At 47.7% G+C, this 14237-nt stretch overlaps 1 protein-coding gene across 1 annotated transcript in view; it reads left to right on the plus strand.

Moving 5' to 3' along the window:
• Nucleotides 1-14237, plus strand: part of Casq2 (calsequestrin 2) — a 62160-nt gene that overhangs the window by 47713 nt on the left and 210 nt on the right. Inside the window, exons 8-11 of the mRNA XM_031374996.1 lie at nucleotides 117-171; nucleotides 10079-10179; nucleotides 12053-12127; nucleotides 13108-14237. The exon at nucleotides 13108-14237 is cut by the window's right edge and continues 210 nt beyond it. Coding sequence (XP_031230856.1) covers nucleotides 117-171; nucleotides 10079-10179; nucleotides 12053-12127; nucleotides 13108-13341 — 465 coding nt within the window. The 3' untranslated portion in view covers nucleotides 13342-14237. The remainder of the gene's footprint in view (nucleotides 1-116; nucleotides 172-10078; nucleotides 10180-12052; nucleotides 12128-13107) is intronic.

Here is a 14237-nt window from a genome sequence, read left to right on the forward strand (position 1 = left end):
CCCCCCCCCCGTCCATCCCCTATCCCTTTTCCTCTGCCAGCTTCTGTGTTGTTGCCCCTGACACACTTTGTGTCTCTGTCCTCCTAAGAGGAAACGTTGATTCTTTTCTCTTTCAGGAAGACGACTTGAATGGGATCCACATTGTGGCCTTTGCGGAGAAGAGTGACCCAGGTAGGATACCTTCCCTGCCCCTACCCCAGCCCATTCCCACCCTGCACCAAGTCTGTTTAACCATTGACAGGAACTTCTCACTCTTCCAAGTCCTCCGGTTCAATCGCAAGATAGTGATCTCTGGGCAGGTAGGAGTGTGTCTTTAGTGGTAAACTCAGCTAAGGGAAACTGCAGAAGTTTAAGGAAAGCCACACAGCTGGGTGGACAGTCCCAGCTTTGGGGAGGGGACAGGAACATCAGCAGTTCAAGGTTAGTGCAGGCAACTTGAGACCACTGTGTTCTGATACTCAACTTGGGAATGAGCACATATGGAATACACAGTCTTACAGTGTGTGTGTGTGTGTGTGTGTGTGTGTCTGTCTGTCTGTCTGTATAGATTTATGTATTGTTTCTGTTCACATTAAATGTTTGTCAGTTTATTATCAAATCTATATAAACCAATCCTATTTTAACATAGTAATAAATGTATGTGTGCCTCTGTAAAACACCATCTGTGCATAGGAATGGCCTAAAGACATCTGCCAAAAATTGAGGCCAGGATAGAGCAAGCAGCCTGCTTTCAGAGTGGCAATGACTCCCCACCAGTGGAAGGGAAATATTGCTATTCTTGCACTGTGGACAACTTCCCCTGGTTTCCCTCTTATGAACATCATGGAGAGAGAAGGAAGAGAACAGTGAGCTAGGAGAGAGGCAAAATGCTGGTTCCTGTGACAGGGGTCCCCAAGACAGGCCTCCTGGGGGGAAAGTGAGGGTGTACATAGGAGGGATGTGTGGGAGGCCTGGAACCATCCAGAACATAGTTAGGGTAGTCTAGCTCTGGCCATGAAGAGTTGGAGCAGGGTCCCAGAGCCTGACAGGTGTGCAGCTATGACATCAAAGCCACCCTAGCCTGCCTCAGATAACACCTCAGAGCCTGTGGTTGCATGGGCTCTGCTCCGGGGCAAGTCACGGGGAGCATCAAGCTTTGGGACCATTGCTCCGGGAAATGATGTTCTTCAGGAACCTCAGCCGTTGCTGAGGCATTGTAAGGCAGTATCGAGAGAAGAGCTCCAACGGAGACTTGGACCAGGACTGGCCGTGCTGGCCTAGCATGCATGAAGCACTGGGCTCCATTCCCAGCAGTGTAAAACCTGTGATGGTGCAGCCCTGTAACCTCAGTAGAGGTAGGAGGATCAGAAATGTATGCTCATCCTCACCTACATATTAAATCCAAGACTAGCCTGGGCTACATGAAGCCCAGTCTCAAAACAAACAAGCAAACAAAACAAAACAAAACAAAACCCCTCAACCCCCAGACCAGCCAGCCAAGTAACAGCAACAAAATGATCTTAGTTTGAGACTAAGAAACTGAGAGCTGGAGAGGTTCAACTCAATCCAAAAGAATACCAGGGCACTGTGAAAAGGGATTTTCCGTCCCATCCATCCGTATAAGCCTGATTGCTCACAGTGCCTTGACAGGGCAGGTGCCCAGTGAATGTTTGTGGAGCAAGTACTTAGACCTTTCTTAATTATGTGATTTTGTTTTTAAATCAAGACAGTCCACACACCATAACAGTCACTCTTCAAACATAATATCTGAGTGGGTTTTAAACTCACAAGGCTGTATGTATAGATGTCAGCTCCACCTTACCCCAGACCTTTAGCAACAACACCCACAAGTCACACCCATTGTTGACCTGCTCCATGGATGACAACCACTAATTGTTTATTATCGGTCTGTCTATGATTCCATTTTATGTAAATGGAGTCATATAATGTACAGACTTTTGAATCTGGCATCTTTTATTTACCATAAATATATATGTGTATATATATATATATATATATATCACATATGTGTATGTATATATATGTGTATATATATATATCACATATGTGTAATATATATATTCACTATATAATACCTATTATAATATCTATCAGTACTTGGCTGTTTTTAGGATTGAGTAATATTTTATTGCATCAAAACCAAATGATCTGAGAGCTAGTCTTTCAAATGTCCACGAATGTGCCAGGTTTCCCATCATATACTTGCAGAGCTGGGAATGTTCCTCATGGGGGAATATCTAGGGTTTTGGGGTTTGTTTTTACTGTAGTGTCAGATGCTTTTTACAGATCTGGCTCCCTCAGCTCCCTAGGTGCACAGGCCTCAATCAGACTGAATCAGATCCTTGGTGTTGTGTGATCAGAGCTGCTGCTGGCAGCTGCCTGCTGGCAGGACTCCAGGGGGCTTCCTTCCCACCCCACTGCCCCCTTCCAGGGTTGCAGGGAGGCCTGTCTGGCTGTCTGGAACAATAGAACAAAGAGGTCTCCCTCAACTGCAGAAACCTGTTTGACAGAGATTGCTGCAGTAATGAATCAAGCTTCTGAAACTACTTCCACCTCCTCCCTGTGCAAACACCCCAGGGCCCTGGAGCTCTGCCGTTTCTCCAGATCCCAAGCTGAGGCTTGTCCCTGGGGAGCAGAGCAATGCTTGGGGTGGGGGTGGGGGTGGAGGTCAGGAACATGGTCTTTCAGCGGCAGGGGGTGCCTTCACACTCGGGGCTCCAAGTAAAAGTTGTTCTGATGAAAGTCCCTCCCCTCGACTTCGTGGTCAGGCAACATTTCACCCGCTGGGCAGTGCAGTGGTGTGCACACTGGGGCCCCTGAGGCCCGGTTGTGGTCTCGGAGAGTGCATTCCAGCAAACAATTATTCAGATTCCTTTCCTCTTGCTAATAGATCACCCATAACCTTATGGCCTAACCAGACTGCACCCACTTTCTGAAAGAAGAAAGTGGTTAGTCCAGGATAGCAAATGCTTCTTAGAGAACTTCCGCGATGAGGAGCTGTGAGGAGGCCGCCATGTTAATCCTGAGCCCATTCTGTGAGATGTGTGTGGCGATTATTATTTATTATTCTGGTGTTGGATGATAAAAGTTAGTCTTAGAGATTAACTGTCCAGTGTCTCTAAGCCAAGGTTGACATTGCTGCCAGCCCTGGGACATCCATATGCACCAGGAGTAACGACGAAGGTGGTATTGATGACCATTACTGTCACAACAATTAAACAAGGAAGGTTTCATTTTTTGTTTAATTTTACAAGTGAGGATGCTGAGGCTGAGGGAGGATGCTGAGGCTGAGGGAGGATGCTGAGACTGAGGGAGCACTGGATGGAGTGTGGGCTTTCTGGCTTTCTAGCCTACACACCCTTAATCACAAGACAGGCAGACTTCTATACCTCTCAGACAACATCTGACAGCCAGGTGATCATTCAATTTGTCTTCCTCCTTCCGTGCTGCCCTTCTCTGCCTTCAACATTTGAACCACAGGAAGGATCCACCCAGATGGTTCAGCGGCATGCGCAAAGCGAGCTGGTGTTTGTTGAGGGCTCCCCTTGGGTGTGGTCCTCTCTCTGGGGGTGGGTCCACTTCCCAACAGTGACCCAGCTGGCGGCAGGCTCCTAGCTTGTGTGGTGTTGCTGCTGGGCTGTGGAGAAGGAGCAAGGCCTGGTAGATCAGAAGAGCAAGCCAAGGAAGTGAGACCAGAGCTGAGCCACTTGGCGGCTTGAGCGTCCCGTTCATGACCAGTCATCCTCCTCGGGCCCACTGATGTTCCTAGATGCAGACTGAAACTACAGCACAACCGCAGCACCTGTCTATTCAGTGACCCAGCCCCCAAGAACTCTTCTTACTTACAGTTCTGGCCTTTCCAGCCATCATTTGTGTTCCCCCTTGGCAGAGAGCTAAGAGCAGGAAGGTTCTCTCTGACAAGAATCCACTTCCGCTCTCTGGGCCTTGTAGCATGACCTGTAGGGCTTCTCTTGCTGTGAGCTTTCATCTCTGTGCCTATAGGCAGGCCTGGCTGGGAAGGACATGAGGACCTTCCCAGGACTTCTGTACTTGCTGGCTGCCTGTTGCCCCCCACCCTCCTCTGCGTGCACCTTCTCTTAGGCTCCTTGTGCTCAGAGCAGAGCTCTGTGACAGGTTTGAAAATGAAAGATTCTTCCTTGCAGCTCCCAGATGCGTCTGCATCTGCATCAGGCTGACATCTTCTTTACGATATTTGATGAAAGGTTTGTCACGTGGCGTTTCTACACGAGTGCGCACTGGATGGAAACCCTCCAAGGGCATAGGGAATATTCACACTAACAAGCTAGATGAGGACGGCTACTGTCTGTAAGCACTGAGCAGATTTAGCAGCAGTCCCTGGAAGGATGCTGCAAGCCCTGCTGCACCTGAGCTTTTCTTGCCTTGGGATTCTTGGTGAAAATGGATTGGAGACCAAGTGTCTCAAATAGGAGCACTAAGTGCTTCCTGGAGCTTTATAAATTTAAATTTGATATACTAACCTCACCATTTGATTATCGCTTACACATCCAACAAATACTAACCCCCGCAGGTCTAGACGTTATTCTGAACACTCCCCGTATACAGAGGGAGCATGTGTACAGTAAAGGTGTAAACATCACTCCCAGCTCTCATGAACAGTCAGTGGGAGAATTGGAACTCCAGCCCAGCAGTCCATTCCTCTATTTCCATGTGCCTCTATATTGTGAAAATGTATCATTTGATTTTTTTTTCACACCAATTCTGGGATGCAAAGATCGGGAGATGCCTGGTAAGGAGTAGCAGGATCTGCCTGCTCTAGCTCATCTTCAAAGTCACCGAATCCCACTATGGCTTTTATACTGAGTGGCCATCTCGCTGCAGCAGATGCTCTTTGAAATGGGGAGCTCCCAGCCTTATGGCTCCCTCTCACTCCTCACAAGGCCAAGTCTACAGAAATCTGCTTCGGGAGAATTTCATACAAGTAAAGACCAGTGGGGCTTTCAGAGAGAGGGCCCCAGGGTCCTGCTTTATTCACCTCTGTGTCTCAACCTGGCTCTGGGTCTGCAGCCCAGAAGCAGTCAACACTCCCATGAGAAAGAGCAGGTCCTTCAAGACAACCTCTAAGCTAGGTAAAACTGGCCTCCAGCCCGCCTAGCTGCCCACCAGCCACATGGACAATGACAGGATCTCATAGTAGGACCCCAGACAAAGACCCTTCTGTTCACAGCTGCACATAATGTGGAGTCAGCAAGGGCATCTTTCAGTCTGGGTGGATTGAACACAGGTAGCAACAAAGAGGAGGTTGGGAAGAAAGGGCAGAGTGGGTAGCATAATAGGCCTGTTTGCTCCTGGGCCATGGTTTGGTCTAAGACACAATCACCTCTGCAAACGGGGCCTTTTCCTAGATGGCTGTGAGTGACCTAGAACTGGTCCCCTAGGACCTGGTGCAGGTTCATTCCCACAAGCTTCTGCCAGGGAAGCAGGAGAGGGTAATGACTGGGTTCTCTTCCCATAAGGATGCAATTCCCTGAGGCAAGTTGTTTGCCGTGGGAAACCTGACCGGTGCCTCAGCCCTGGGTCCTGAACTTACAGACCTGCAGTCTAGGGCCTGGGAGGCCCTAGCCTTCTGTATTTAGGCCATGTTGGAGACTCCAGATTTCCTTAAAGCATCACTGCATTGACCAATCCTTACCCCACCTTGTTCAGAATCAGGGCAGGGACTTTGCTCTAATTTTTGTCAGGAGAGCAGAGGCAGCCCCCAATCCCCACTGGACATCTCCTCCCTCACCTAGCCTGGGCCTCCCTGAGGACAAAGTTTCACAGAAGGCTTGGGAGTCTCAGGTACAGAATTGAGGAGGGAAGTTGGCCGCAATGTGGTAGGAATGCCAAACCCTCAGAGGGAGGACAGGTAGCGAATGGCTGTGGGTATAGATTGAAGATGCGAGTTAGATTCCTGCTCTGTTGCTTGCTCATGGATGACAGCAGCAGGTCCCCTCTTTCCAGCTATCTGGAAAGTGAAGGCAATAAAATCTTCCATGTGGACAAATGCACAGATGGAACACAAACATCAATATAAATGCCCATAAGAGCGGGGCTGAGTGGTATGTGGCAGACTCTGTCCATCAAAGAAGGTAGTGTAGAAAGGGAGATTTGTGAGTATTAGGGTTAACAGCTCTGGGGTCAGACTTTGGGAGGAGCAGAGAGACCTACTCTGGAAATAAAAGGGAGAGACAGAGAGGTTGGAGAGAGAGAGGAGGCAGGGGAAGAGGGAGAGGGAGGGAGAGGAGGATGGAGAGAGAGAGAGAGAGAGAGACAGACAGAGACAGAGAGAGAGAGACAGACAGAGAGACAGAGAGAGAGAGTGGATTCAGGCAAGGGCTTTTTACCAGCTTGGTACTCTATGCCAGCTTGGGGCTCTCCACTAGCTTGGTTATTGGTGACACTGAGTCCCTTCTGGCCTTGGGGACTCATTAACTATATCTTTAGTGTTGATGCTAGATAACTTCAAGCCTCAAAGTCCTTAGCTAGTGCCCTCCCCTCTACCTACTCACTTCAGACTATGGGCTATTGCTTCTGAAAGGCAGATGGTCTCATTCTAAGAAGGCCTCCAATCTAGATGACTGATACAGGAAACATATCTGCTTGATCCTTACTGGACTCCAGGGGTCCCAATCATGTGATCACCATGCTTGACAAAGGTGAAACAAGCCTCTTGCTCCCCCCATCCCCCACCCCTCCCACCCCTGCCGTGAGAGAGGGAGACCTATGGCAACTGTTGCCATTGTTCAGGCCTTGTTCATTGTCTTGTTTTTTATTTTATGTGTGGGTGTTCTGCCTCATGTGTTTGTATACATGTGTGCCTGGTGCTCTAGAGGCCAGAAGAGGGTGCCATATGCCCTGGAACTGGAGTTACAGACAGTTGTGAGCTGCCATGTGGGTACTAGGAATCAAACTTCTTAATCAAACTCAGTGCTCTTAACCACTGAGCCATCTCTCCAGACCCCAGATGAATAAGGAGCCATTGAATTAGGTCCACTCAAGGCTCAGGAATGAAGAAGGTAGAAGCCAGCAAGCCCTGAGTTAAGAGTACCCAAGCAGGCTATGGCTTTACAAGTAATTAAAGCTGGCTTACACCCAGTCACTGAGCCAGTGCTCTCAGGTCCACAGCAGCTGCTGTCACAGAACAAACAGCGGGAGCCAGATGTTCCTGATGTTCTACCACCTCCTGATGTTTTGTCTTGTGAGGTAGTTTTCTGTGAGCATCTGAGACTGTATCTAACCTTCTCCTGGAATCCAGGTGACCCCGCTGACCTATGAATGAACAAATGAATGGCTGGGCTTAATGGAGGCGCTCAGCTGTTCACTTGCATTCAGACATGAGACTGAGCCTTCCTGTGCCAGACTCTAAGTATTTCAGAGACATTCATTTAATGTACAACTATCCCATGAAATAGCTATTACTGTGACAGGCGGGATGGCTCAGTGGGCAAAGGCACTTGCTGTTAAGTCTGATGACCCAAGTTCAAACCTTGGGACCCATGTTATGGAACCAGAGGACAGCAGAGAAGAGAGACAGCAGGTTAGCCTCTGGTGTCTACACACACAATGACAATGCGGTATGTGTACAACACTCTCCCGTGTGAATCACAGATATGTACGTGCACAGAAAATAGACAAGTGGGTGTGAAAGGAACTTTTAAAACAAGTGGATATTATTGTCACCAATCCATTAACTCACAAGGAAAGGTGATATCTTAGATATTGCCTTAAGTGACAGTCTAAGTGATTGGGACTGAGGTCACTTGGTCCTAAGAGCTGTTTGTGTAAGTATGACACAAAAGTGAATGAAAACCCCCAGAGCCACAGGCAGGTGCACATAGAGAGTTTCTTAGCCTTGGTGCCCCAAGGTTGTCCTTGGATCTTGATGCAGTTTCTGAGCCATTAATGTCAACTGTATTCATTTTGTTCTGAGAATAGATAGTGTTTGAGTTTGCCTTGCTCTCCCTATAACATGAAAAACATTCTTTTTATACATCACACACACACACACACACACACACACACACCATACACAGTCTTAAACATGGAAATTAAGCCACTTATGAATTCTTTCGTTTAACACAGATTTGAATGCACTTTTTGGCTCCTTTTTATCCTTATGTCTGAAACTGCTCTAGGGTGACATCTGGAGCCACAGTGTACTCTCGTGTGTAATATTCCTTTAAAGAGATCTCAGCATCCTGTGAGCTGAACAGAAGATGGTAGTGCCGTGGTGTGCTCAGCTGCAGGTCTAGTCAGAGGCCGGGCCCTCTGCAACCTTAGCCTGGGAATCTCTGCTCTCTTCAGGGGACCCAGCCTCATATTTACTCAAGTCTGCTTGAACATCATCTGTGTTGTTGAACCTTGTTCTTTTTGTGACTTACAAACCTATCCAGGTCCCTTTCACATTTGCAGCTCATCTTCCAGGGAACTGGCCGTGTCACCTCAGTTATTGTCCCTTCCTTCTCCGAAGCGTGGAGTGACAACAGCAGGTGTCTGGGAGGAATTCCCTCTTCTGGTCTATGCATCTGAAACCATAAATCCATTAGATAACTCTCCATGAATTTCCATATTTCCCTCTCCTTGGACATTACCAGGTGTCCAGTAGAGGAGGTAGAGTGTAACCCACACAGCAGCAAGGAGGCTGGGGCAGGGACCCTGGACTTTCCCTGTCACACCTATACGCAGTAGATACAGAGAATGCTTTTCCCATCCCCATCCGCCAAACAGCAAGCACGTGGGCTCTGAAGAACAGCCCCTGTGCTTGTACAGAGAGCGTGACTCTCAGGCCCCAACTCAGATATCATGTAACTATTGCTTAGAGCTAAATTTAAAATGTCTATCTTGAATGGTACACTACTGAATGGTGGAAGCTGGTCTGACAGTTGGTCCTCTAGCCCCACCCAGACACCTTGGTACCCAGATATGGCTGGATGGGATCTTTGTCATCTGCACACACTGGCATCTGTTGAGAAGTCTGTTGCTCTGCTAGCTCTGTGGTCCAGCAGGTCACCCCGGCCTCCTCCTCCTCCTACCAGTAAGACATCATCAGATTTGCCATCTTGATCACATCTCTGCTCATGTTCTAAGATGCACTGGCTGTCGGTGGCTCCCATATCACTTTTTTGCATGAGTGCTAGGGTCCTTGCTAAGGGCTTTCTTGATTTTTTTCCATTTCCCTTTATTTAATTGCTTAACAAAGTACGAGTTCTCTTCTGGATTCCCTGAACTTCCAGAGATTCTTCATGCAGACAAGTAAATACATGACTTTGTTCTTCACATGTATGCAAACACACACGTGCACACACACACACACACACACAGTCACAGTGTGTTTATTGCCAGGGACCTACCAGGATCAAACCACTTGTCCCTGCTCTAGTTGGGTGTGGGGGTGTGTTCAGGGTTTACAGTATTACTTACTGAGTGTTCTTTCAAAAATTTTGCTTATGGAAAAAACCTGTAAGCTGCAGGGCTTAGGCTCAAAGTGTGGAAGGCTTGTCTCTGCTTTTCCTATGATTCATCACTCCTCTCTGGGGCAGAGAGAGCTGCTGGCAGAGGGCAGGGAAAGCTGTGTGTACCAAAGCTTTTGCTGGAGCAATGAGAAGCAAGAAGGATGCTGACCCTATTTGAAGTTGTTGGGAATTCCAGGTTGCTCTTGGTCTGTAGAGCAGATATTGCAGGAAATCCAGGAATGGCATATGCTTGGAACATACAGGATCACTGAGGATGGGTAGACAGCTTCTGCTGCTCTGGGACTGGCCTTGATCACTAAAGCTACTCAGTTTTCATCTCCTGATGAACAAATGAAGGTGGCCATCTAGAATGGGGCCTTTCGCTGTGACCTTTCAAATTTCTTTGGTTAAAGTTGCCATTGTTTTCTGTGTTGAAGCTCCTTTGTGTCTGCGGCTCTTCATCTGACTCATTTTATAGACTCACTCTGTAATTGAGGGTATGTACCAGATGGCCAAGAAAGCCTCCTGGAAAAACCATGCCCTCGCGGTCCTCATGAGGAATAGTGTGCATGCTGGGTGACTCAACTTTCTCGAACCCTATTCAGATGGCTATGAGTTCCTGGAGATCCTGAAACAGGTTGCCCGGGACAACACTGACAACCCTGACTTGAGCATCTTGTGGATTGACCCAGATGACTTTCCTCTGGTGAGTGGCCCAGGTTAAGCCCCACACCCCCACCCCACCCATCGGGGCCTTCAACACACATATTTGTGTTTAACATAAAACTTTCAAGCATGAGGGACAAATTGAAATAGTTGAATATGCTTGAAGAAGCCCAGAGGCTACTGCATATTCAGTGTGTGCATATACTTTTAATGTAGCCTGTAGCCTTGTTTGGATATTGTAGTGACTGGACTTACTGCTCTCCTTACTTCTGGGATACCAAGAGGTGACTACTCTTGGAAGGCCAAGCCAGGGAGGCCAGAAACTTTCCTTTTTAAGCAATAATATGGCCCCCTTGAGTCTCCACCCACCTCTCCCCATGACTCTAGAAGCAACCTAAATTATTAGAGAATAGTCACAGAATTAAGATCCTGATGAAGCAAAGCAGCGTCCAGTCTGGGGGCAGAATCCATGCCTGGCTTGTTTGGCACAAGAAATTAGCCACTATGGTGCTAGCCTGTGTTGATGAACAGTAGCAAGAAAGTTTTGTTAATTCTTAATTTTGGACAAAGTACATGGAATTCATGCCATGCATGAACACAGTGATGATAGTAGAGGAAGCCACATCCTCTGCTACTACAAATGTTCCCTATTGGGCAAGCTCAATGCCGCACCAAGAACCAGGATCTCCAGCACTGCATGAGGCAGAACCTGGGTCTCTTCAAGTGCTTCGAAGACTAACACATGGGTACTGAGTTACAGTTATTTGTTTGACGATGTCCTCACAGCTCACTCCCTCAACAGCCCTAAAACCAGGTGCTATGATAATCCCTATCTCATGGAGAAAGGGCAACACCTGGCGATGTTAAGCCAAGCAGATGTGGAAGCCCCCATCGTGACTCATAGTGAAGTCATAGCTTGATCCATTGATTGTTTCTGGTAAGGCTAACTGCTGGTGATTATACAACTTTGGCTGTTCTCTGACTATGAGATACATAGGTCATGATTTGTGAAACTGATTGGACAGAGAGAAAACTGACATCGAATCTTACACACACAGAGACTGGGTGAACCAAAGGCAGAGACTTCTGTGGTAATGAAGACCAGTGGCACAGTTCTGGGTCATCCTAAGAAAGCCAGGGCCATATAAGCATACAGAATTAATCTTTTGGTGTACTTCCTGCTGGGTATGTTCAGTTTTTCTGAACTGCTTCACTATGGCAACTTTTAAGTGATCAGCCATTCTTTGGGGCAGTTCTACATCTACCTTGGTTCTTGCCAAGCAATTTTTAGGCAGTTCTAATTTTCAAATCCACCAACATCCCATTCTGTTTTAGACCCGGAATTTACCAGGGAGACCCCCCCCCCACCCCTGAACATCTCTGTCTTCTTAGCTTTATGGACTCTGTTAGCACAGTTAGCCTGCCCCAGCCAGAGATTTGTCCAGATGGAGCCGATGCTGGGCTGAAGATGTTTGGCTCGTGTCTGTAGTTCATGCCAAGTTACAGCCTATCAGAGTTCTCCCAGCCGTCTCATGTGGCAGGGAGGCACCAGATAAGGGCTTTTAAGAATGGAACATTGAAACGGAGGTGGAGAGAAACGGCTTTTTCATTACCCACACACTATCAATGAACGAGTCGTAATTTGGGGATCAGCCATCTTTGTGATAGTCTCCCTGAGAACCTCGGAAGCATTTATGATCCATGTTGTCACAGCTAGTGCTATAGTATCTTTTACTTAATGCTTTAAAGTGCTCCAATGCTGGAGCGAGCCTTCGGTTTCCTAAGTGTCCACAGCTGTTTCAAAGGCTTTCAAGCCAGTCGCTCTCTGGCTCCTATGGTCCGCCGGCAGGTGGGTCTGGTCACAGGGAGAGCCCTCCACCCACTGTCTAACTTGGGCCTTTTTGTTGCTGCAGCTTGTTTCTTACTGGGAGAAGACGTTCAAGATTGACCTGTTCAAGCCACAGATTGGGGTGGTGAATGTAACAGATGTGAGTATTCTTCCCAAGGGCTGGTCAGATGGTCTCAGCCAGCCTGTTGGCTGCTCTGCAGACCCGAGCACAAAAATCACTCAGGAGTCTACAGCAGCAAGAGAAACTCTTGGGTCATTTCCAAACTCTTGCAGTAAGGCCTAAGACTGGGCTCTAGCCAGTCCCAGTCTTCTCTGGGAGTACATTTCCTTGCTTACGGAGCTAGCCCAACCTGACTCATTGACCTAGGACTTTCTACCCAAGAATATTCTCTTGTACCCTCTTCCCAAGCTAAAGAACAAGGCCTTCTTACTCAGGCTATTCATGCCCAGAGCAACCATTACCTAAGGGGGATGAAGAGATTGATGTTCAGAAGCCCATGCTAGCAGCCACCCACTCGGCAAACAGGTGACCCTCATAACAGAAGGGAAGCCTTTTGACATACGTTTAAGCACTGATAAACTGGTAGTGGGAAGGGCTAGTGAGGTGATGCGACAGAGTGGGAAGAAATTTAGACTCGGTCCAGACATCTGATATGCAACAAGAGAGAAGTGGGGCAGATTCAGTGAGCTGAACAGTGGGAAGAAGGAGTTATCATGAGGGCCCACTGCAGCTAGGACAGGCAGATTCTTTTGTGAACAGGGCCAATTAGCAATGTCTTTTGCCCTGTGGAAAGCATCTAAGCAATCTATACATTTCTTGACTTTTGTGAATCACTTTTGAAATCTGAATGAAAATTAATTAATAATTAATTTTGTATGTGTGTGTGTGTGCACATATGTATTCTCTTGGGTAGCAGAATACAGATTTCTTTTGCTGTTATTGAAACAGAATACTGTGCAGGACTGTTCTGCAACTTGGCATTTCCATTTGTCTGTCTGTCTGTATTCCTGATAGATGTGAGAGACTTGGAGGCCCATTCAACACAGCTTCGTGGAAAAGGCTGCTCTGCCTCAGCCTCCACCCATTTACTCATTGGCTCGTTCTGTCCCTTGTTGCAGGCTGACAGTGTCTGGATGGAGATCCCAGATGACGATGACCTGCCCACAGCCGAGGAGCTGGAAGACTGGATTGAAGATGTGCTTTCTGGAAAGATCAACACTGAGGATGATGACAATGAAGATGAAGATGATGATGGTGATGACAATGATGATGATGACGACGACGACGATGACGATGATAATTCTGATGAGGATAACGATGACAACGATGAGGACGATGATGACGATGAATAGCTCCAGCCCGGTGTGATTCTGATGAGTGGCATTACAACCACCACGTAGCAGACAGACAGACAGACAGCCCAAAGGGGCAGCAAGCAGTGGTGCCCACACCTAGTCAGCCCTGTTCCTTTCTCCAGCTTCCTTTTCTAGTCCGTTCTTGGCAGGAGCGGTGCATTTCAGTGAATGCCTTTCCAAACCCAGCAGGCTCACTCTGCAGGGACAGAAGGGGAGTGATTCCCATGCTGACTTCTTCTAACCAGTGAGGAACAAACAGCCCTTTGTTCTTTGCTAGACAATCAGGGGTCCTGGAATTCTGGGAGTCTGGGGACTGTATCTTCTGACACCTCTGCTCAAGTTTACTTACTGTCTTTGATTCAGATGGTGACAGAACTGACAGCTTGCTAGTAGCTCACAAGCAGGGAGTGGCCTTCTAATCAGAGCCCAGGAAGGCCACATGATTATCTAATCTCCCACCTAAGCTAGAGCATCTGTGAACTCAGACCCAAGCCTTTGAATGGCGACTAGAAATGCCTTGAAATGTGTTGGTATTGCCATCATTCCTGGAATATCAGGATGCTGTGTGGGGGTCATCTAGCTTTATAAACATCCCGTTAATTGCCAAGCCTCATATACTAATCAGCGGTGAGAGAGGAGAGGGGCTGGAGGATAAAAGGCTTTTCCATTTTCTGATGGAGACTGTTTGGGTCTCTGAATGAGTCTGCTAGCTGCCTAGCGTGAGCTGGGAACTGAGTGCACCCTCCCTGTCCCCGCTAGTGAGCTGTCCCATTCTGAGTTAAAATTGCTTTATCCAATGGTCAATTAACTCTCCCCATTCATCAGCACTCCCACAGTTGACCAGGGCAGCGATCTTTTAGAGTTCACGATGCCCTGAGGCACCGAGAAAGAAA

This window comes from Mastomys coucha, unplaced genomic scaffold (assembly GCF_008632895.1).
Source record: "Mastomys coucha isolate ucsf_1 unplaced genomic scaffold, UCSF_Mcou_1 pScaffold16, whole genome shotgun sequence".
Lineage (NCBI taxonomy): Eukaryota > Metazoa > Chordata > Mammalia > Rodentia > Muridae > Mastomys > Mastomys coucha.